Source organism: Argiope bruennichi, chromosome 7, assembly GCF_947563725.1.
Source record: "Argiope bruennichi chromosome 7, qqArgBrue1.1, whole genome shotgun sequence".
NCBI classification, from domain to species: Eukaryota; Metazoa; Arthropoda; class Arachnida; order Araneae; family Araneidae; genus Argiope; species Argiope bruennichi.
This window is the reverse complement of record NC_079157.1, coordinates 104,964,648-104,989,397: the sequence shown is the minus strand read 5'-3', so window position 1 is coordinate 104,989,397 and position 24,750 is coordinate 104,964,648. Positions and strand designations below refer to the sequence as shown.

The 24,750-nt window shown below is 29.6% G+C and overlaps 2 protein-coding genes across 2 annotated transcripts; one reads left to right on the top strand and one right to left on the bottom strand.

Moving 5' to 3' along the window:
- Window position 1: 1 nt before the first annotated feature.
- LOC129975847 (transmembrane protein 59-like) lies at window positions 2-13,113 on the bottom strand. Its single transcript, XM_056089096.1, has 6 exons — window positions 12,858-13,113; window positions 10,909-11,011; window positions 8,938-9,023; window positions 5,793-5,976; window positions 3,306-3,514; window positions 2-626 (listed from the first exon to the last, which is right to left on the bottom strand). Exons 1-6 carry the CDS (start codon window positions 12,999-13,001, stop codon window positions 504-506), a joined length of 849 nt encoding a protein of 282 aa, XP_055945071.1. The 5' UTR covers window positions 13,002-13,113; the 3' UTR covers window positions 2-503.
- Window positions 13,114-20,678: 7,565 nt separating this feature from the next.
- On the top strand, window positions 20,679-21,631 carry LOC129975510 (uncharacterized). The gene is made up of 2 exons (XM_056088572.1): window positions 20,679-20,778; window positions 21,333-21,631. The coding sequence occupies exons 1-2, from the start codon at window positions 20,679-20,681 to the stop codon at window positions 21,629-21,631; spliced, it is 399 nt and encodes a 132-aa protein (XP_055944547.1).
- Window positions 21,632-24,750: the final 3,119 nt, after the last annotated feature.

Genomic DNA, 24,750 nt, shown 5'->3' with positions numbered 1-24,750 from the left:
AATAATTCAAATGAAATTTTATTTTTTACAAATAAATGGGATTTAAATATCATTACAAAAAAATTCATATCAGAGATACATAGAAGTTTAATTATACTGATTATGTTTAGCTCCATAATAAATAGAAGCTTTGAGAGATAAAATGTTCAAATATTTCATGAATAATATTTTAGATTTCTGATTATAATTATGTATCATCTGAGGGGGGAGGGAAACTTAGACCTTGAAAAGAATATACAGTTTCAAAATGTGTGGTTATAATGTGACTAGTAGACTAAATAAATTGCCAAAAATAAACTTTGTATATATCACAAAAGAGAAATTGAAAACAAAAATGCACATTCACATGCCTACATAAATACACCTAAATCACCTCCTGACACTGAAAGCCCAATTATATTTTAATCTAACATATCAACAAGAAATATGATTTAAATAAGAATATTATATAGAATAAGAAATGCTTTAAACAGTTAAATTTTGACAAACACAAAAATTAATGTTTAAATTAGAGAAACTTTGGGTGGCAGAGGTGGAGCTTCTTCATTTACATCAATGAGAGGTGCTATTGGTACTTTAATTTCATTGTTCGGTTCACACACCAAAATGTAACCCATGTCTTTTTTCTAAAATAGATAAATGAAAGATCATGAGCAAGAAAATTATAGCAAAAACATATTTTTAAATATTGATTAATCTTCTTAAATAAAGCTATCTCAATCCACAAAATTATATATAATTGCAGATTAAATTAAATGAATTATAAATAGAAATTCACTGTAGTGCATTCAAACTATGGTTTAAAAGAATTTAAAGGAGATTAGAATCTCAAGTCTAAAATACTGTAATTTTTTTTGTTTTATTTTATTAAATTTTACAGGTGTGATAGGTCAGCATGCACACACAAAATGTATATTTAGCACTGCTGCAACGTACGTACATATAATTGCAATAATTAAAATGCAGAAGCAATTATTTGAAAATTGGTATCAATGAAAAGCTTATTTTTTGAATTTCAAAGTGATGCAAAAATCATAATAAGCAATAATACACGCTAAAGCTATGTAGAAAAAAGTCCCCAAGTGCCATTGTAATTAATTGCAGATTTTTATATAATAAAAATTCAGAAAAATCTAGGACTAAAGTTAAACTATTTGTTGTGATAATTAAATTGCTATGTTAATCACAAAGATAAAAATTTAATTTAATTTGTTTAACCCTTTCCAACATGGGTCATTAAAATTTTTGAAATATAATGAATAAGCCCAATTAATGTGATTAATAGGTTGTATACACATAGATTTTGTATTCAAACATTTTTTTTTTAACTTGCCTCCTTTCATGTCCTCAAATGAGGACATCACTTGCCTAGAGCATCTCTGTGCAGGAAAATCTTTCGAAATAATTGCACAAATTCCTTATGACGACAACAACAGTAATTATGAATATTTAGACATTTTCATTTATGTTCTAGGTAATTTGAAATATTTAAAATATTAAATATACAAAATATATATGTACTACAAAAATTTTAAACTAAATCTTATAAATATAAATAATTAAAAACTATTACAATTAAATACAAATTATAATTTAATTCAACTAAGAATAAAAATTATTTAATTAAAATGCTAAAAATAAATATTTATAACTAAATTTTATTGATTAAATGTTAATTTTAATAGTTAATAAAGTGAAAAATATCAAATAAAAAACTTATTATTTGGCATGAAATTCCTCAAAGCATCTGGAAGTGTCTTTTCATCTAGCATATAATGGGAAATTATTGTTTTGCACATTTTTCGTGTTTTGTGCACATTTTTATGATACTGCACAGCGAATATTTTCGAAAGAGTCACTCGATTGGCATATCTTGAACATTTTTTTTTTTTTTTATATCTTTTACTGTAAAATTTTTGGCTCTATAAAACTAAATTTTTACAGAAAATGATATCAAAAATAAATAAATAAAATAAAACAGAACATGAGGATGAAATATAATTAAAAAAAAAAAGACAAATCTTAAATGTGAAATGTTTTCTGGCTTCAAGCATGTACTTCTTTTCCCTGAATCTGAAGATAAATAAACAAAACTCCCTAGAATCAACATCACCATCCTCTTCTGAAAAATATCAAATTTACACCTTTCATAGGAAGGAAGAGGCAAATGAAGAAACAGAGGTCCTAGACGGGCAGAGTTCCTCAAGATAAGGATTCCTGTGAATCAGCCAGTTTGGTTCATTCTTAAATTAATTTGAAGATTAAACAAAAGTATTATTAAAAACCTCATGGACATTTCAGGAAAATGGATGATTGCTTTTGATAAAATTTAATTTCTTATAAAGTAAATTCTCAAATTTAGGCAAAAAAAAAAAAAAAAAAAAAAAAAGAAGAAAAAAAAAGGTATTTTTAACATAAAATTAATGCCATAAAAGAAGCAAAAATTGCTCAGGCTGCCATCTATTTTGCTAAAAGAGGATTAAATACTATTTTTCCAACAATTTTGAAGATTTTAAAGCCAATATATTTTTTTAATACAAAATTTTAAAATTCGTGTCCTCTTTTACAACCACCGCCCTGGAAAGGATTAAAACATTATCTTTAAAAATAATGTCATGCTTAGATATGTTATATTGATTAATGTTACATAAAATATAAGGATAAAAGGTTGTCTCAGAGAATATATTTGAATAAGAATATTTTCAATATTAAGAATATTTTGTCATATTATAGCTTGTCAAAATCTTTTCAATGACGTGTTGATCATAATGGAATGACTCAAAATCATTACAAAGTCAGAATTTATATTTAGTGAATAAGTAACATTTTTTAAATACATTTATGAAAAGATTTAAGAGAGAGAGTTACCTGAAAATATCAAGATAAGGATGTTAAAAGTTTAAGAATGGTCTTGCAATATTCAATACAAAATATATTTCAAACATCTACATGATAATGTTTGAAAGCTATATAGCCATTTTGTTTAATGCCACGCTTATGCATTTATTTTTGAGTTACTGAATTTACCTTAGAGAAACATACTTAGTATGTTTATTTTGTTAATTATAATTTTTTAAAAATTATCCAGGTGAAGCAGTATGTCAATTATTGCATTCACAACACCAACTATAATAAGTGAAAAATATATTTTGCTGCATTGCATGAATCAAAATTAATACCAACTTTTTTTTTATGGCTATTATATTGAAGAAATATTTTTAAAAATTGACAACTATCAAAATAAAAAAGAAAAAGAAACTAATAATAAAAAAATTATTAATAATAGTAAATTTTGTAATTTTTACCTTTGATGGTGATAAATAATGGTTAGGAGCTGTGACAGCTGTAGCACAACAAAGCCACAAGAGTGCAAAGATGAATCCAAAAAGAACTACAACTAAAAGCCAGCGTGGAATGCCAGACTGATGTGAAATACAATCCATCCAATCAAGTTTAGCTTCTTGCCAGTCTTGTTGATAATCTTTCACACTGTTGTCATCATCACTAGATACAGCTGAAAATATGAATTATTCATTAACACAGGAGAATGGATGGTAAATTGCATTGTTACAGCTGATTTTAATACTTTCGATTCAGTTTCTGAGTAACAAGCTCTTACCAACTAGAAGCATTATTAAAGAACCTGAAATTCCATGTACTGGTGGATTTAATAGAAGCTTTAATTAATCACTGCAGTAATTTATTAAACTCACCCCCTTCCCTTAAATGTTTCTAGTTGAATTTTAACTGGCATTCTTGATGAAAACTACTCAATAAATAAAACTCGACATATTCTATTTTGGTACTTTTATAAGAATTTATATAATGGTAAAAAAGTCTTTAACTAAATAAATTTTTTTAAAAAAATTATTTATTATACCTGCAAAAGAATTTATATACACAATAAAATTTTGTAGACTAAATAATTAACCTGTTTAAAATCCAATTTTTTTGAAATGGTGCAACAAGGTTAAATAGCATCTGATGCATAGTATTTATTTTTTGGCTTTTCTCATCTTATTCATTCATTCATTTCTGACTGAAAAAAAACAACAACAATAATACTGCTTTCAGATACAAATACCCACAAGATTACTAACAGGAAGCATTTATCTCTTCCTTGTCAATTCATTGCCATGCCATACTATTTTGCTGTTAGATTTTTAAATGAATAATTAATAATACTTCTTTATGGATTATTTACTAAGTTCTGTGTAAGCAATTAGACATTAGTAATAAAAAAACAATGTATAAAAGTTATAACAATAAATATTTTCAATATCCGCCTCATTTTCTCAGTAAAATATTGACAATTATTGTCAAAGAAACAGTATAGTAATTAGTGTTATTACAAATTATTACATAAGTTTAAATCAATGCTTGAAGAAATTCATAAAATTACCTTGAGAATTCTAACATATATTTTTAAAAAATGGATATGAAATTAAAGGGGGAAAAGGGGGGGATTGCGCAGCTGAACTGTTCAATTCTTAACATCCAGAGCACTACAATAAAATTTGTCAGCTCTTTTTACACAGCCAATTTTTTTTTTTTTAAAGTTAAGTTATATATGTATAAATCTAAAACAATAGTATATGTATATATATATTCAATGATATCTCTAATTCTAATTTTTAAACCAGAAAATCAGCTCATATTACTTTACTCTAACACTTTCTATTACTTATTGATCCAAATACTACTTTTTCTGTTTAATTATTTCTAACATCAACTTTAAAAAAATTGCCGAGCCTGTAATTATCAATCTGCAGGCAAAGGGGCAAAACAAAATCCTTAATAACTTCCAAAGATACCCAAGATTCTTTTTCCTGAATGGACATTAGTCAAAAGAAATCCCTATAAGAATCTCTTAGTAGAAGCACTAAGAGAGAAACTTTATACACTTTGTGTGCGAGTGTCTTGATGTAAAAGGATGTGTTTCACTGGCCATTCCCTTGTTCAAATCATGCTCATCCAGGAAAATAAATTGAATTCCCAATTTGTTTTCTTTTTGGACATTCATCTGCATAACTATGTTACATATATAAATAAAATGTTGATAATACAGAATGGAACCTTTTACTTGCCAAATGTTAAAATCTATTTATTTAAATAATGCTAAAAATTTTTTTATATCAAACACAAAATACACTGAGTAGCACTGCCTTGAGCTGAATGTTGTATTAAAACAAAGGTGATTTCGAAGCTACATAATATGATGCATGCACATACACACACACACACAAAACCTACATATAAATTTGTGATTAAACAAAGTTATTTGAAATCAAAGAACAAAATATAAAGATAATGAAAAAAACCCATCATTCAAAAGACATTATTCATTCAAAAACTTTCATTCAGAAATTGAGAGAATAGTAAAATTAATAAAATAAAACAAATCCAGTGAGTCCCAATACCATAAAGGGATTAACATTTCATTAGATAATTAAACAGAAAATAATTTTAAAGTGAGGAATAAAGAAGCATCATAGACTGACAACTTTAACCCGCCTGTGGACACACTGGAATGAATGTGTGGACCGCTGCAACAGCAACACTGGCGCGAACCGTGGGATACATGGTAACTAAGACCCACGGTACAACTCTTCCCTAAGGAAGTACATCCCGTCATCAATTTGAGGTAGCCACCCTCACCTTTTCGTATACCCACAAGGGTGGTGAGAACCAACCACCATGCCATAAGCCTCTTATTCTCACTTATGCAAAATATAAAGATACACAAATATAAGAATAACATAAATTTTTATAAATATAAAAAAATAACATACAATATTCCACACTTTCAACAACTTTTGGACTAGTCTGGACAATCACCATCTTTCCAGAATCTTCTTGTACATATACCATCCAACTTGTAGTTATGAACTGCTTTACATGATGAGCCAAAGAGCTGTAAGCACTTCGTATATACATCCAAGGAGTGACAAGGTGTAATGTTTGTGCCTCCTCGTCCTATGAAAACATATACATAATAGAAAACAATAATTCTCCAAACAGAAAAATTTAAATAAATAATAAAATAACAAAATCCTTCATATAAAACAAAGATACAGAGAATGGCATAAAGGTTTGACTTATTTTTGTTTTCTTATTACAAATGATGACAGTAGGGAGCTAAATACTATCAAAATTGTCTAATCATTACCTTTATATTCCTTTACTTCTCTTTTTTTTATGCATATGTTTACAATTAACTGGTTAATACACAGCATTCTATTCTCAAAGCAGTTATATTTCACTTCTGTAGCTAAACTTATTGCATTCTATGGTTTCTTTTTTTACTTTGTCTAATAAGTCATTATATATTCCCCTAATATTTTCCATTGATTATATTACCCATTAGGTAGCAAATATCAATGGAGAAAAGTATAGCACTGAAATATTTTGGTAGGAGGGGGAGGAGCTAAGAAAAAGGATTTGACTTTAATTCATAATGATTTTAATCTTGGTATTCTAAATATAATTTTAAATAAATTCACAATGAATAAATGTTTTAAATTAAGCTAACCCTTAACTGGGGAGGTGCGGTCTACGAGACTGCATTTCATTTACACACAAATTAAATTTTTTAATGAACATATTAGTATGAAAAACTGCCAATATATTTTTCTTGATATATAGATATGTTTTAGAAATTTTTCAAAATATATTATTATTGAAAAAAGTAAATGCGTTGGAACATACATTTTCTCCTCAAATTACATGTTACAATAAATAATATTCTTGAAAAAGTATATTACTTTTTAAATCATATTTATTTTTACAGTATATGAAGGTACATAGAAAACAATATAATATAAAAATCGGCAATTATATGAAAAATAAAAAAATTGACAATAGGTAAAATTTGCCCTTTTTTTATTGGCTAGTGTGACTTTCAAAAGCGCAGTTTTCTAGGGTATTTTAAACATATAAGTTAAGAAATAGTATAAAAATCAACCTATACTCTGTTTCACCCTAACTTGGCAGTATTGTAAAAGGTAGAAAATGTGATGCTCCGCGTTGGGAAAGAGTTCCCCATCAATTCCGACTTTAAAATAGTTAAAATGAGCAGAAATTTATCAAATAATATCATAAATTACAGAAATCCTTTTTTTATCAATATGTATTTAAAATTATTCTCAAGTTAGAAGTGCTTATATGTTAAGTATTTTGTAAATAAAGCGAACGAATAAAACTAAAAGATTGACATAATGAATTCCACTTTGGCTAGAACCGGTCTTCAAGGTCAAATATTTGGCACTCTTTTCTTTTACATCTCCGCCAAACATTCAGGTCTTGTAAAATATGATGATTTTACATTATCCTGTATTTGACAAAAAATCTATGCATATTTTCGTAGAAATGAGATCCCAACATTAGATAAACTTTTAAAAGATGTGAACGATTATACAGATATCTTTTCGAAAAACATTAGCCGAACTACGCTTTACCGAATATTGAAAGATTTAGGGTTTTCTTTTCAGAAACAATGAAACGAAATGAAATAACATTAATGATTTATTTAAATAATGTATCAATAATATTAAAAAAATAATGAAAATAAGGAAACAATTCTACGATAAAGTGATAATATAATAAAGTAAATAAATATTTACTATTTGGCGAAAAATTTGCAAGATAAAGTTTCGCCAGTGATTTGCATTTCTAGCAACTTTGTACTTTAAAGTAACCTGATAACGACTGCGATTCGGCATCCCTAGAATATACACTACTGCCAAGTTAGGGTGAAACAGAGTATATAAATTCTGTATATATATATATATCTTGGTATATTAATATATTTTATAAATTTTTCAAAATACATTATCACTAGAAAAATGAATTATGTTTGAACATACATATCAAAATCAGTTGAATTCAAACTTTCATCGAAAAACTCTTCTGTACAATTATTCTTATCACTAAAACCACTTTCTGCCTCATTTAAAAGTGTCTGGAGCACTGCTTCATAATAGGATCAGTAAACTGGATGATATTTCGGGGCCCAAGTATTAGCGCCCTCTGATAAGCCTTGTTTATCACTGGGACACTAACAGGGAGATGTGGTCTTAGAGACCCCACTCGAAGAAATAAATGAATTATTTTAAAAAGCACCTGCTGAAATCGGTTGAAAAAGTGCATGTGTATTGAAGGTCACAAAACAGGAAGCTACAGGGTCAATTCATTCAATTGAGCTAAAAATAGAATAGGGGTGACAGAAATTCCATCGCTAGCGGTCTCACAGACCGCACGTCCCCAGTTAAGGGTTAAGCATTAACATATTAACTATTGATCTTCTACACCAAAATTTTTTAAGCTATAAGCCCAAACTTTAATGGTGGAAAATGCGAGTTGACATTTTTGAGAAAACTAACAAAGAATTTATCAAACAGTTAAATGATATGAATATTTTCTATTACAAAATAAGTATTCATTTATATGCCTCCATTTCTCAAGTAAATGTTTATTTGATTGACTGTCTTTTTATGGTACAAGATCTAAAAGTGGTTCAAACTGTGCCAAGTGTACTTTGCATTTCAAAAATATTTAGAAGTAAAATAAATGTTAGTTGAAATAAGTTTTAAAAATTAAAATGGATCACAAAGAAAAAAGTTTAATAAGACGTGCTCTCCATGGAGTACTGAGAAACTGATCATAATTGATATTTAGATACCAAATACAGCAAATATAGAAAACAGATTTTTCAACAAAAGTTTTTGTAACAATTATAATAAAAAATGATTCTCTCATTTTTTTATATATTTAACGGAACAGTAAAAAATTATCAAAATGGTCACTAAATGCTTCTGAGAATTGTTTCAATTCAGATGGATAATTAATACAAAAAATTGCTATTTAATGAATTTTAGGTTTAAAATGCATCATAAAATAAAAGATTTGCAATATAAAATTAAAATACCTAATACTTACTTTCCATTCTCTAGATTCTGATTGAGAATTGCAACCATATCTACAAGCATTTGCATGTGATTCATTGACATATCCTTCAGAGCAAGCTTAAAAAAAAAGTATTTAATGTAGTTCTATGACTTATTATCAGCATTATTAACAATACATTATTTCTAGATTTTTAAGACTACAATCTAAACACAAGATATAACAAAAGTGGCGGACTTTCTTAATGATGATTAATGTTTTGGTTTGTTATATAATTAATTACTGGTAATAAAATTCATGTTTTTATTTAGCTCAATCATATAAGATACTTTAATGGACAATTATTAATAGAGCATTTATGATCAAAAAAGGGAACACATGTAAATTATTCTTAATCATTAGGTAGCAAAAACAAAATTATAACTCAACAAAAAAAGAACATTTAAATTAAAATTTGCATACAAAAACCGTAAGTTTTAATAAGGTAAAAGAACTGTTCTACACAAAGTTACACACATACGAGGGGAAAAGTGAGAGACAAAAAAAGGATGAAAGAAAAAATTATTAAGATATTATACAAACAAATTGAGACACAGATAATTTTATATTGAGTAGTAAAATGCCCTATGTCATAGCCATTTCATAAAATGATATAATTAACTCTCAATCTGGTCAAAACAATGTTTGCGATTTTTCACTTTCAATTTTAAAATAGTCCACAAATCCAAATTCTAGAGGTAAATTATTCTTAAGGTAACAAGGATTTGATTGAATACAAAACAATACAATTTACTTAATTTAAAAGGCATTTTTTCAAATCTAAGAAATAACAGCTGAAAATTATAACAGATGGTTAAAATTTAAGAGAAGAAATAAAAACATATAACTTTTTCGTAGACAACAGAAATTTAATTTATGAATGACATAGTGTGTAGGCAGAAATATATTCTGTTTAATATATACAAATCAAATTTCCCATGGACATGTGATGCTATTTTTTTATGAGAAAGTTCTGTGGGAGAAAAATTTCCATAAAAGGAGTTGATCATATTTGATTTCATAAATTTGACTGTCACAAAACTCAAATTAACTATTTGAAGAAGCAATCAATCAAAAGAAATTCATTAAAACACAAGATACAAATCTAAAAGGCAAAAGTATTTACAAAAGGAAATGCCATTAGATGTTTTAAGCATGCAAAAGAAATTAAATATATATGAAAAGTGATCATTAAAATAATTCAAGTTAATAACTTTTCAAGGGCCAAATTCTAAAAAAATATTAGAGCTGTATTATTTTAATTACTTTAAACTTGTTCTGTTTATAGCACATATGAAGCAGCTCAGAAGAGTCAAATCTTATAATATCATAAGGCAATTAAAAATATGATTATCTATTTATTCTAATATCTAATTACATGTTGTTTTTCACAGCACAGAAGCTTCATTTTCTTATCCCTCATATAACATTCATATATAATTAGCCGTATTTTTCCGCTTTAATTTTTAACACTCGAGAAAAATAACATGATTAAGAAATGAAGCAACATTTTCATTGTTCAAACAATGAAAATTATTGAAATTAACTGGAATTATTAAAAAAAAAAAAATTGTTTCAATATTGTTAAAAAAATTGTTTCAAAGAAATTATACTTGCATCAACAAAAAGATATTTTTTAAAAATAATATATTTGGAAGTTTCATTGAAAAACATTGACTCTCAACTTTTCCATTATTTTAAATTCCAATTAAATTTTTTAAAAACATTCTGAGATGTACATTCCATCCTTCAAGGCACATTGACACCAAATAACTTAAGGTTAAAAAAAAATCTCCCCTTTCAGATGCCAACATGCACATTTTTCTTTATTATTTGTAAAAATTATCTCAGATTTTAAGTCATTGCAACTTGTATGCAAGATTTTTTTACTCTATTTAAATACCTTCTTAATCAATATTTTATTGCTTAAACAAAATGCATCAAATAAGTAATGTAAATATATACCATTTTCACACAATTTTAATGTTTTATTTGAATCACGAAAATCTTTGCGCACACCAAACACCATGTATAGACGGCATCCTTCCGCACAGGGTTGCTTCAGATCCTAAAATAAATTTATATTTATTAAATTAATTTTTTTTCTTCAGGAAACTATATTCTAACATTGACATGATTCAAAACATAACATATGTGAAAAATCAAATTTAATGAGAATAAACACATTCTTTTAAGAAGACGCATTATTAAGCACAAATCTTACCTGAAATCTCAGTTTATATAAATTACACAACAGTTGATTTGGAAAATAATAACAATTTTATTATTTCACAAAATAAGGTGTTATAAAAGTTGATTAAATTAAGATTATAATTCAATTTCTATTATAATATAGTACAGTACTGTGCAAATTAATTGGGACAAACAGATTTTTTAAGAAAATTGTTCCTTTCTCGGAGATTTTCTGCCTGAAACCGTTTTCAACTGTATTTTCTTAGAATGTGCGACTGCCCTTGACTAATCTAAACCGGTTTGACCACGTGATCATGACATGGCGAAAATTTTTCCCTTCAGTTTCTGTAAAAAGTGGTTGCTTGTGTCAATTGTGTCCTTCTGACATGTATTAAAAAAAAATGGATATCACTCCCAGGAAAAAGAATAGAATTGTTACCCTTAGTCAGCATACTTCTATGGCTGTGAGGGATATTGCTGCAGTAATTGGAGTTGGAAAATCCAGTGTTTCTAGGATTATTAATCAGCAAAAGAATTTTGGGGCAGTGTCTCCAAAATGAAAGAGTAAATGTGGACGCAAACGCAAGACCACACTTCGAACAGACAAATTTCTTGCACGAAATAGTACAATGCATCCTTACAAAACAAGTAGGGATCTTCAGAGAGAATTATTAGCTACTGGTGTGAGCGTGAATTGATCAACAGTTCGACGAAGGTTTAGTGAAGCTGGGAGATTTGCAAGAAAACCAATAGAAAAACAGTTATTGACACCTGCAATGAAGAAAAAACATTTGGATTCGGATAGAAAATATCAATTCTGGATTGCACAAGATTGGAAGAAGGTTGTATTCAGCGACAAAACGCATTTTCTTGTGCAAGGGTTTCGACCAAGATTTGTCAGACGAAGTGGTGGAGAACCCATCATGGAACAACATCCTATTCAAGCAGTTAAGAACCCTCAGAAACAGATGTTTTACTGTTATTTTACTTCTGAAAGACCTGGCAGCTTAGTACCAGTTGAAGGGATGATGAACTCTAAACAATACATTTCTATAATAGAAAGTAAAATTTTGTCTATGATGGAAACGTTCGCTGGTAGTGTTGGTATCTTTCAAAAAGATCTTGCTCCATGCCATCCTTCTAAGCTAACAACGAATTTTTTTCAAAAACAGAAAATAGCAGTTTTAGATTGGTCTAGTAATTCTCCTGATGTAAATCCCATCGAAAATTTGTAGAGCATTGTAATGAGCCATCTGAGTAAAATGGACTGCTCAACAAAGAAAACAATGATTGAGAATGCTATAAAAGTTTGGTTTCGAGATGACGGGATCAAAAATTTATGTTCTAATTTAGTGGAATCCATGCTAAACCGTGTACAGGATCTCATTCAAGCTAGAGGAGGACATATTTTATATTAGATTGCAATACTGTGCATGTAAGGTAACCTATAATAATTAAACAACATTTGTGAAAATTTTTGTGTTTGTCCCAATTAATTTGCACAGTACTGTATATATGCAGATTCATTACTAATTATATTCTTTCAAAAAATATATATGTTTTCAATCATAGAATATATGAAATGACTGTTTTTCAAGTTCTATGTTTTATTATCAGATTTGTATAATTTTAACTTTTACATTTTGAATGCATTAAAATATTTCGTAATAACAAGGAAATTCAGTGTTTGTTTATATAAGCACAATATTTAGTCAACTTACAGGTGCAGATGTAGAAATATTCTGCTCGCACTTTGATTCACAAGCTTTGGCTCGTTTTAATAAACCATCTACAACAGAACACGAAACAATTTGCAAGATAAAAAGATATAATACTGCAACAGGAAATAGATGTTTATGGAGCATACTTGGATTCTGATATCAATTACACAAACCTTTCACAAATACGTTAAATATCAACAATAATGTCGATAACAATTTCTGGCAACGATTACGATATTATTATGATATCGAAACTAATCTCTCAGCCATGAGTCTGTGCTCATTTATTCTATTCAAAAGCCACACATATACTAGCGGCTAAAGCTCAACACGGTTGTGGATTGGATGGGCGAATCTATTTTATTCGTAGGTAAGTCCGGTTATCATACGCAACCGTGTTGCTGCTTTCGTCCGCAGCTATGTTGAGGATTGAAGGAATCTTACTTCATTGAAAAGGCAGATTGGGTTTTTTTTTTTAAAGATTGAGTTTTTTATTGTTTTGTTTTAAAGCCTATTTATTTGGATCCCCACATCTGTGTTTTCTTAATTTTTTTTTTATGAATAATAGAATTCAAGTTATGTAATTTTTTATAGAAATACTGCATCCGAAAACGAAACCGAGTATTTTCCATCACTAACAAACAAACGCTATTCAAAATTCTAAATTAATTAACAATTTGATCTACCAGCTCATTTTTATCTGTATCAGAATACTTTAGTGAATGTTTCCACCACAATTTTAAAATAAAAAATTAATTAAAATTTAAGTAGTGAATTAAATTAATTTTATATTACTAATAATTTACTACGATTGAATGAAAATATATATTGCAGGTACATTACCTAATGATTAAATACCATTTAAAGGCGCTCTTTCTGCGATTTAAATATTATTTACAGATATTCTAATTGTGGATTAAATTTCTTTTGAAGTTACGAGTAATTTACGAAGATTTCCCCCTCCCCTTACCTTTGAAGAAGTATATATTTATATATATTGTTGTTGGACTAAGACTCAAACCATTTAACTCAATCGCTTTTTAAAAAATTTTATTCAATCATTAAAAACTGCCATTAAGATGTTATTTTTTTAAAATATCATATGGGTTTTCATACAAGAATTATGTTTTTCATTGATTTTTCCTGTTTTAATGAATTACTCAATACTTTCCCCTTTAAAGTATATTTTGATAGTAATTAACGACGGAAGGGCCAAAAATCTCTAAATGTAACACCAAAGTGCATCAACCTATAAGCGATAAATTATGAGAAGAAAACAAGCATTTGCATGTGCTGTTTATACAAAAAAAAAAAAAAAAAAAAAAAAAATCGTGTTATCGCCAACGAATCGCCAATCTTTCTCTGTCAATTCATAAGTACCACATTTTTTGTTATTGTAATGAAACTCAAGGCTTTTTGTATTGTTTATTCAAATATCTACTCTCTTATTTTCATTCAATTACTTAAATCTATGTCAACATGTTTTTTTTATTATTATTTTGCACTCCTTTAAATGAAATAAAGAAAAAATGAAATTAAATTAAATTAATAACTAGGCAGTCCTTGTAAATTTATAAAAATTTCAAATAAAAAAATAGAAATACTTTATTTATATGTAAATAAAAAAGAAAAAATACACACATTTATACAGAAATATACATTTTCCAAAATTTCTATTAAAGTCTCTCAAGGACTAATATTTCTAATATAATTTAAAATAACATTTAACTTAAATACAATAATTAGTTTAAAAAATTGTTATTGAGGATTTTGTTTTGATTTTTTCCTCTTTACTATAAATTTTCTTTGTTTGCTAATATGTTTGTTTGGTGGAGCTTTGGATACTTTTAACATTTCCTTTTCTTTATGAGAACTACTAGTCGAAGCAGTGTCTACCTGAAAACTTGCTTTTATGGCTTTGATTTTTTCTTCCACATTTGGAAGAGGATGTAATGTGTCCCATTCTAATATTATTGATTGCAGTTCTTTTAAATGTTGAATCATTCGATTTTTCCTAATATTTAGGTCTTCAGTGATTTCGATATGTATAATTAAATTGTCTTCAATGTTATCTACATTTTGTTGCGAGTTATCATTCGTTTCTAATTTTTGACAAATATAATTAGTATGTTTGCAAATTAAAAATTTTATTGATTCAGGTCTAGATCTGAAATTTTTAAAATGTTTTCTTAACATAAAATGTGCTCTTATTAATGAAATGTGCATTGTGAAGATCACAAATAACAGCACACACACAAAAAAATCACTGGACTTTCTTTTATTCATCGAACTGATCAGAAGATTGAAAATAGAATAAAAAGAAAAAATATTTCCTTATGAGGAAAATACATATAAACTATGCACCATTTGCTAAGTGCTGTGTAACAAGGGGGGCACCAAATATCATTCATGCCTCAAGCAAAATGAACTTTAGATCAGACTTTGGTTAAAAATATATGTCAATATATAGTACAGAGTATGGAAGCTCTAAAACTTTTAAGGATTTGTAACACTAAAACAATTTAAAAAACATGAATAATACAAATATTTATTATAATGAAATTTGCTGGAATTAAATATATCTGTAACTAGATAGATACAAATATGTCTCTTGCCACATGCAAATAAACTTTAAATCTAACCTTGTTATTATCTAAATAATAAAATAAAAAGTGTCTAAAATCACACATGTAATGCATTTGAAGCAATAAAATATGAAATATTAGTTATTACTTGTCGCACATTGTGCTGGCATATTAAGTCACATTTATAAACATTAAGGCGCCCAGTTGATTTGTGTGTTTTCTGAACACGCCTAACTGTTTCTGATTTTTGTTCATATTCTTTAATCCCTTCCTAAAATATGTGTTACAAAAATGCAAGCAATAAGTATTCAAAAGAGATATATAAACTATTTATATATTTATAAATCTTGATATTAAGTTAATAACTAAACAGAATTCAATTCTCTGTTTTCTGAAAATTCCAGTTTGCCAAAAAAGAACTTCCTAAAAGTTTACAGCTCAAAGAAAAGTCAGAAATCTCTGGGCAATCCTTAAAAAATGAAACCATTGGGAATGTTGTTTCTTCATTGCAAGATAAGTCAAAAATATTGTGATTTTTATCCATAACAGAGTTGAAATATTCGAGGAGCAACTGGTGCTCACCACTTTACTACATTTATCTCTTTCTTGATACATACCATCAACGTTTCATATTTTAGAATATGAATTTATAAGTGAAGTAATTTTTTTATTGCCACAAGTAAGAATTTTATCTAAATTTGAACTCTTTTTTTAATAAAATTATATATTTTGTTTTCAGATAAATATAGATAAATTTTAATATCATATTTAAATTTAAAAAATCAGCAAAATAAACAGTTTGATTTTTAATTCATTTATTTTGAATCTCTCTGGATTCAATATGTCTCCTCTTATGATATTTTATATGCATATTCAGAGTGAATTGAAAAGATTTCTATACCATTTAATTTCATCGAAAATAACTTAATAAACATAATACATTTCCAGATAGACATCTAATGGTAATAATTTTAATATAAAATTAAAAAAATAAATCTCTTCTTGCACATGCATATTCAGTAAGAATTATAATGATTTCTATACCGTTTAATGTCATCGAAATATCTTAATAAATATAATATATCTGCATATAGATATTTTATAGTAGCTTATAAAAGCTTGATTTTCAAGTCTTATTTTAATATTTCTTCACGCTAATTATTTATAATATCGGAAATACGGAAAACAGACAAATTTCCATCAATCTCAATTACTATATACTTATATTTCTATGAAGATTTATTTTCTCCGTTTTGAAAAAGTTCAGACGAAAAAGAACGCATAAATGAAACTAAATAACACGTATTGGTTGCAGCAAATACAGCACAGAAAATTCTGTGAGAAAGAAATCTACCAATTAGAGCACGTCGGTATCCTTTGTCTGTACAATTGGCTAACTCCTGCAGTTTTGTAAACAAAAACTAGTCTCTTCCTCTTTAAACCTTATCCCTACGTCATTCAATGGACTCGTCCGTCTCATACACAGCGTGTTGTGCTTTAGATGCTAGTCACACATATGGCAATGTTAGCAAAATAATATTTTTTGTGCAGTGTTTATTTATATGCTTAAAAATGCGAAACCTGAAGTATAAACTTTTGAGGAACCTTCTGAATTTTCCGAGATTCTCCAAATTCTTTGTGTCTAATGTAATTGTATAAAGATGTAAATTGAAATTCATACTAACTTTAGCAGCTTATTAATATTAACATTTAAATACTTTAAGAAATTCAATCCAATGAAATGTCAGAAGATGGAACTCAGAAAATTAGAGATAAATGGGATTAAACTAATTTCAGTACTAATGTAAAAAAAAAAAAAAAAAAAAAATGAATAATTGAATTTAAATGTCTTTCTTTCTAAAGCCTTTCAGAGAAATCAAAATAAATTTGTTCAAAAATATGTAAAAAAAATTTTTTTTTAAATCTAAGGATTAGCCAAAGAAATTCTTGTATTGAAGCAATTTATTTTTTAAATGATAAGAAAGAATAATATTTAATTTGCTTCAAAGTTTTTTTACTCTCAATCAAAATGGCAAAAGAGCTGTGGCGGTTTGTGATGCGCGAGGATAGAACCTGGGACCTTGTGGTTCGCAGCACAGTAACATGACCACAATACAAAAGCAACTGCTTGGATAGCGTATTTGTTAACTGGCTTATAAGCTTTTCACCACAGACCCTTAGTTTAAAATCTTTAAAAGGAGTCGTGTATGTAAATTAAATTTAATCAAACTAAGAAATTGAAAAAAAAACCCGCTTTTTTAAAATTCATTTTTCGCAAAAATATTAGATAGGGGAAAAAATGATTAATATGAAATATCTGTTCAATGCTCTGTTGTAGTTATGTCAGCTATTCATCCCAGCTATTCGATTACCATATATACTTCTTCCCCATCTAATCATTATAGCCAGCAGAAAGTGCATGCGCATTTAAAGACTTGTGTTGCACTACATTTTCAAAAAGAATTAAATATATCGTTCAGTTTCTTTTAAAAAGCCCTACTAGAAAAGCAATTTCTGAGAATTCCTTCTTTTGACTAATTTTTTTAGATAAATACTGCGAACTAAATATAAGATTTCTCAGATCTGTGCAGTTTCTTCAGTCTGTAATTTTTGGCGCACAATCTCAATACATATAAGTAGTATTTGAATAAAATTAATTTATTTAGCTATTATTATTCTCTCTTACATTTCTAACTGCATTTCATACATACTAAATTTTAAAAAATAAACAAATAAAAAAATCTGCTAAATCTAAAACGAATTCACATATTATTCAATGAACAGACACGCGCTTAGTTAGTTTCTATTTACTAATAACTAGTAGCTTTTGGGGCCATGATTAATGGTTGCTAAAAATTTCCATTAACGCTCAACTGTAGAGGTAAAATTTTAGGATTTAATTGGAGAGGGGCGGTCTACGAGAACGCATTTCATTTACATTCAAATTAAATTTCTAATGAATATATTAGTATGAAAGCCTGCCAATATATTTTGCAGATATTTTTCTTGATGATGATGATGTCGTGTCCTGCGTTACCACGGAAAGTGGGTAAAGTAGCTTCTGAGGGTAAAGACCCCTGAGCACCCGAGGGCAGAACTCTGACTTCTAGCTCATATGAAGATGAAACTCACACATTCGCTTGCACAACCCCTTTTTACAGGGGGGCAGATACACACACCTCACAGATAGAATACAGATGAAAAACAACCATGCCCGAACCGGGATTCGAACCCAGAACGTCCAGATTATGGGGAAGATGCGCTACCCCAATGCAAGGACGGTGGCGGTGTTTTTCTTGATATATAGATATGTTTTAGAAATTTTTCAAAATCTATTATCATTGAAAAAATAAGTGCGTTAGAACATACATTTTCTTCTCAAATTACATGTTACAATAAATAATATTCTTTAAAAAAACATATTACTTTTTAAATCATATTTATTTTTAAAGTATATGAAGGTATATAGAAGACAATATAATGTAAAATTCAACAATAATATGAATATAATATGACAATATAATGTAAAATTCAACAATAATATTTCGAGGCTCATGTTTTAGCTCCATCTTCTAAGCCTTATTTATCACTGGGACACTAACAGGTAGGTGCGGCCTTAGAGATCGCATTCAAAGAAATAACTGAATTATTTTAAAAAGCATCAGCTGAAATTGGTTGAAAAAGTGCACGTGTATTGAAAGTCACAAAACAGGAACCTACAGGGTCCATCCATTCAATTGAGCTAAAAATAGAATAGGGGTCACCGAAAATCCATCGCTAGCGGTCTCACAGACTGCACGTCCGCAGTTAAGAGTTAAGTATTAATGGGGGATTGAATGCCTATCATAAATCATTTATGTATCTATCATCTATACTACTATTATAAATGTGAAAGTTTGGATGGATGGATGTTTGTTAGTCAATCACGCCAGAACGACTGAACGGAATTAGATGAAATTTAGCACAGGGATAGATTATAGTCTGTAATAGGACGTAGGTTACTATTTGTTTCTGTTAATTGAGTGGATAATTTTTTATTAATTAAAAACTAACTTTCCCGCCAGAAGTCTTCATTTCCCCGCCGCCAAATGAGTAGGGCTGGCTTCAGTTATTTTTCTTTCCCACGTCAAAGAGGCTAGGCTTAATACGTTTTCGATCGATTATTTCAAATGATTCTGTTCATTTTCTTAGTATTTGATGCATTTAAAATTAAACATTGTTAATGAATCGATCTTTCGGGTTCATTCTAAAGTATTTTTAAATTAAAATAAAACAGAATAAAGGAAATAAAAAATTTCTAATCTGTATTGCTTTACCCTATCTGGTGTGGAAAATTCATGCATGCTCAGCGTGTTTTGATTGTTGACAACAATATTTCATTTTAAATAAAAGTTTAAAAATTATGTGTATTATACTGTTGAAGGTATCTGAAACTCGATCGACAAATAAAATAGACTTGACTTGATTTTAAAGAAATACAGACTTGATTTTCCATTTTATTTTATTATATACTTTAAAAAATTATTTATAGTTTTAAGTACATCGTCTTTAAGTTAGTTTTAATTTTTAAAATTTTTTATTATTTGATACTTTTTCGAAATGCCCAGAAATCGCAAATCTAATATCTTGAAGAGGAGTAATAAAGCTCGGGCTACGAAAGTAGCTAGAAGACCTGTTTGCAATTTTAGTGAGCACTTGCGGGCTGTCAAACCCCCTCCAGCTGTGGGATACATACAAGGACGCTTTATAAGAAGATATCGTGCATAGGCTGGAGGGCACTCACAATGACCTAATCATTAACGGAACTTTGGTGTTGATTGAGGATAAAATGATTTATTTCCATATCTGGAAAATGTCTAGCTGATTTCAGCTTACACACATCGCGGCGAAAAGGGGTATTATTAAGCGAAGTTTTGAAGGAGCTAAACTACGACACCGCGGTCTTAGAAGTGCAGTTTAATGAAATGACACTACTATTACTTCCCAAGTAGCGTCAAGTCTACGAAACGATTCTGCACCGAGTGATAGAGGGGAGGAGGGTTATTCTTTCTTGGCGCACCAGGGGGTAAGGGTAAGACGTTTGTGCTGAATCTCTGCTAGCCCAACTCCGCAAGGACTGCAATATAGCTCAGGCTGTAGCTTCCTCGGGCATTGCTGCAACTTTGCTTAATGGTGGCCGGACTGCTCATTCCGTTTTCAAATTGCCGCTTAATCTTGCAAGCGAAGATACCCCAACATGCAACATCACCAAAAACAGTGGCCGGGGAGTTCTTTTGTAGCAGTGCAAGTTAATAGTATGGGACGAGTACACAATGTCACACAAGCATGCATTAGAGGTATTAAATCACAACCTGCAGGACATACGCGGCAACCAGGCGGTGATGGGCGGCGTTGTCGTTTTGCGTACAGGCGATTTAATCAAACACTGCCAAATTAAGAGAGGGCAACACCGACGGATGAAATAAACGCATTTCTCAAGGCATCGCCTCTGTGGTCTAGGACTGAAAAGTTCCATCTTATGTGCAACATGCGCGTACAACTATACAACGACCATGAATCGGGTGTCTTTGCAAAGAAGATTCTGCATATTGGAGAGGGTCATCTAGAAACAGATGCAGATGGAATAATTCTATTTCCAGAAGAATTTTTCTATCCAGTGGTTACAGAAGATGAACTTATCATGAAAGTTTTTTCCAATTTGGAGGTTAATATAAGCAATGAAGAATGGTTGTGTGAGAGGGAAGTACTGTCGCCAAAGAACGAGTGAGTCAATAAAAAAAAAAAAAATTAGACAGGATCGTTGGAAATTCAAAACTACACACATCCATAGAAACTGTGATAGCTAATGAAGATAATACTGCTTACCCCGTTGAATTTCTCAACTCCTCAGAGTTAATAGGTGTATCTTTGCATAAGCTGGAGCTTAGGTTTGGCGTTCTAGCTCTGCTGATGCGAAATCTTGATGCACAAAGACTGTGCAATGGCACCAGACTTCGTATCAGAGAGCTTGGCAGTAATATTATAAAAGCTACCATTATTACAGGAGCTGATAAAGGAGACAGTGTTTTAATTCCCAGCATATCTGTTATTCCAAACATCTTGCCATTTTGTTTCAAGAGGTTGCAATTTCCCTTAAAATTGGCTTTTACAATGACAATCAACAAATCCCAGGGCCAAACCAGGGCTTAATGTTGTATACATCAGAATAAAAATAAATGTTAAAATTTACCCGTAGATCTTTCTCAATCAGTTACAAGTTTCTTAATTATATCATATTAGACTCTGCTTTCAACAGCACTATAAAAATACGGTTTGATAACATTTTACATTTTGATCAGACCTTCAGTTCTCATACACATCAAAATTTCCACGCGAACGAAGTCGCGGGAAATAGCTAGTAAATCATATAAATCATATCAATTATGATTAAACTACATGCTCCGTCGAGGCTGTGTGTGATGTAATTGCCGCGCCGCTCGTCATCCGGGTATTGCTAAAAAAGCTATTCACTCTCCTTCTCTTCGGAACGCTCTCGCGCGCACTGCCCCGATCATAATAATCAAATGTTTAATTTCTTTAGTTAAAATGTAAATATAATTATTTTTATAAAACGTTGTAATAATTGGAGTCAACAAAAAATACACGCAACCCTAATTACAACATGGTGACTTGCGGACGTTAAAATTTTTATCAGTTGTCATTTGATTAAGCATACTTCCGTTTTCAACGAATTCTGACACGGGTGAAGTATCTGCAGTGATTATACCCCCATTTAATCAGCTGATCCGCAACTTTGGTTTTTTATGGTAGAAGCTACATTTGAATTAGCAGTGCCAAAACCTATAACTGCAAGTAAAACAAAATTCAGCTACTGTGTTGCGCATATTCCACCTGAAGCTGCATTTATTGTTCGTGACATCATAATTTACCCTGATGAAAATGATCCTTAACTGCAATTGAAATCGGAGGTAATAAAAATATACGGAGAATCGAAATCTGACAAAATCTGAAGTCTTCTTAACGGTGAGGAATTAGGAGATCGGAAAAACAGCGAGCTACTTCGTAGTATGCAGAGGCGTACGGAAAGTCACCACATTTCTGATGCTCTACTGTTAGAACTCTTTCTTCAACAAATGCCAAGTAACGTGCAATCTATTCTAACAGCTATCACTCCTCTCAACGCTACTAAAGTTTCAGAAATAGCTGATAGAATTTTAGAAGTGACACCACCAGAAGTAAGCAAAATTTCAAGCTCTGATTCTAGTGCAAATTTGAATAGTGCTAATTCTCACTCAGATCTTATTGAAGAAATTAGAGCACTTCGAAAAGAAGTTGCGGTTTTACGCAGATCAAAAAGCGTCTGTCGGCGATGTAATCACTTTCGCTTTCAAAAGCGCAGCTCTTCTGCTTCCAAGGACATCTGCTAGTATCATGAAAAGTTCCAAAACAACGCCAAGGAGTGTGTTAAGCCGTGCTCCTTCTCGGGAAATATCGACGGGCAGCCTTAGAGGCGACTCACCTTCTGACCGCTGAGCCATCACAAAATTGTCGCCTATTCATATTTGATAAAAAATTAAAACTTTCTTTCCTTATAGATACTAGAGATGCATAATCCGCGATTTTTTGAATAACAAATAATATTGCTATTGTTATTTTTAAATATGCGTTCCAAATATCTGTTATTTCAATCATATTATTATATAAAAATTATTACTTAATATTAAATACAAAATTTATTAATTGTAATTAATACTTAATTTACTAATTTAATTAACGTGTGAATGAATTAATTTATCTGTTTCAGCTTACTTCTTAAATTTTATTTTTTTCCTCAAAACTATTTATTTAATTTATTTATTAGAGTGAACCATTTTCTGGAAAAGATGAGTTAAAAATATATGTCATTTCTTTAAAATGTTTACTTTAGTCCTATATTCTACCAATAGATGGCGCCAGCAGTAAACAGAGTACATGTAATCAAAGTCAATCATGTCACGAGCAATAAAAAATGATCTGTATGAAATAGTGCATTATCAAATACGAATATCGGTGACTTCGCACTTTCCAATGAAGCCTCGCACTTTCCGGTGAAATCACCGCTGCGATAAATTTCAGTGATATGCAATTGAATGATACGATACGATAATTCCAATAACCATTCCGTTCACTTTTCAATCCAATCACAGATTTCTTTCGAGAGCTTCCATTGGACAGATCGTATCGTCACCGCTCTGGCAAATTTCAGTGATATCGTATCGATTGTTAGTTTCTATCGTGATCCAAAACTTGTAATCGAAATATCATCAGTAAGATCGTATGAAGTATTTGAATCACACCCCTCTTTGAAAAGTATTGATCACTTGTATTTGTGACTTTTTGATATTGGTTACGTAATAACCGCTCTGAAAATATTCGTCATCTCTAATAGATACTGGAAGGGATTGTTTTATATTCCCGGCAAATAAAAATGAAATAAAACAAAATCCATTCAATTTTTTCTTGCTGGAAATGGCTCACCAATAGAGGTTTATGAAAAAAAATAATAATAATATCTTTAGATTTCAGACTTCGGAAAAATTTTGTATTTCCTTTTTGTATTTGTAATGTTTTTAGAGCAATAATGGGTGCTGATTTTTTGTATCATTTCAACTTAAAAGCTGATCTAAGAAAACGTTGTTTGCATGACAACGATACTACATTGAAATGTAATGCTGTATTTAAAAATGCTAATGTTGTATCTGTAAAACCTATATGTGGCAATGACCAGTATACTAAGCAATTAAGTGAATTTCTTAACTTAACTAAATCGCCTTGCATAGATCAATGCAATAATGCAATGCATCATATATAAACATTTGGTGCACGTATATTTGCCAAATCTTGACGTCTGGCACCTGATAGACAAAAAATTGTCAAAATGAAATTCCAACACATGCTTAATTTAGGCCACATATGTACGTCCTTCAAGTAGTAATTATTCATCTCCATTACATATGGTTCCGAAAAAAGGATCATTAGATTAGCGCCCGGTTGGCGATTATCGCTTCTTCAATGTCCAAACAGTCAAAGATAAATACGCAATCCTATTTATAGTTTTGCTAGTGATTTACATGGTAATAATTTTTTTTTCGCATATCGATCTTGTAAAAGCATTTTATCAAATTCCTATAGCTTCCGAGGATATTCATAAAACAACAATAACTACTCCTTTCGGTCTTTTTGAAAGTACAAGAATGCAATTTGGTCTATGCAATGCTTCTGCCACTTTTCAAAGGTTTATAGTTGAAGTAACTAAGAGGGTGTATATG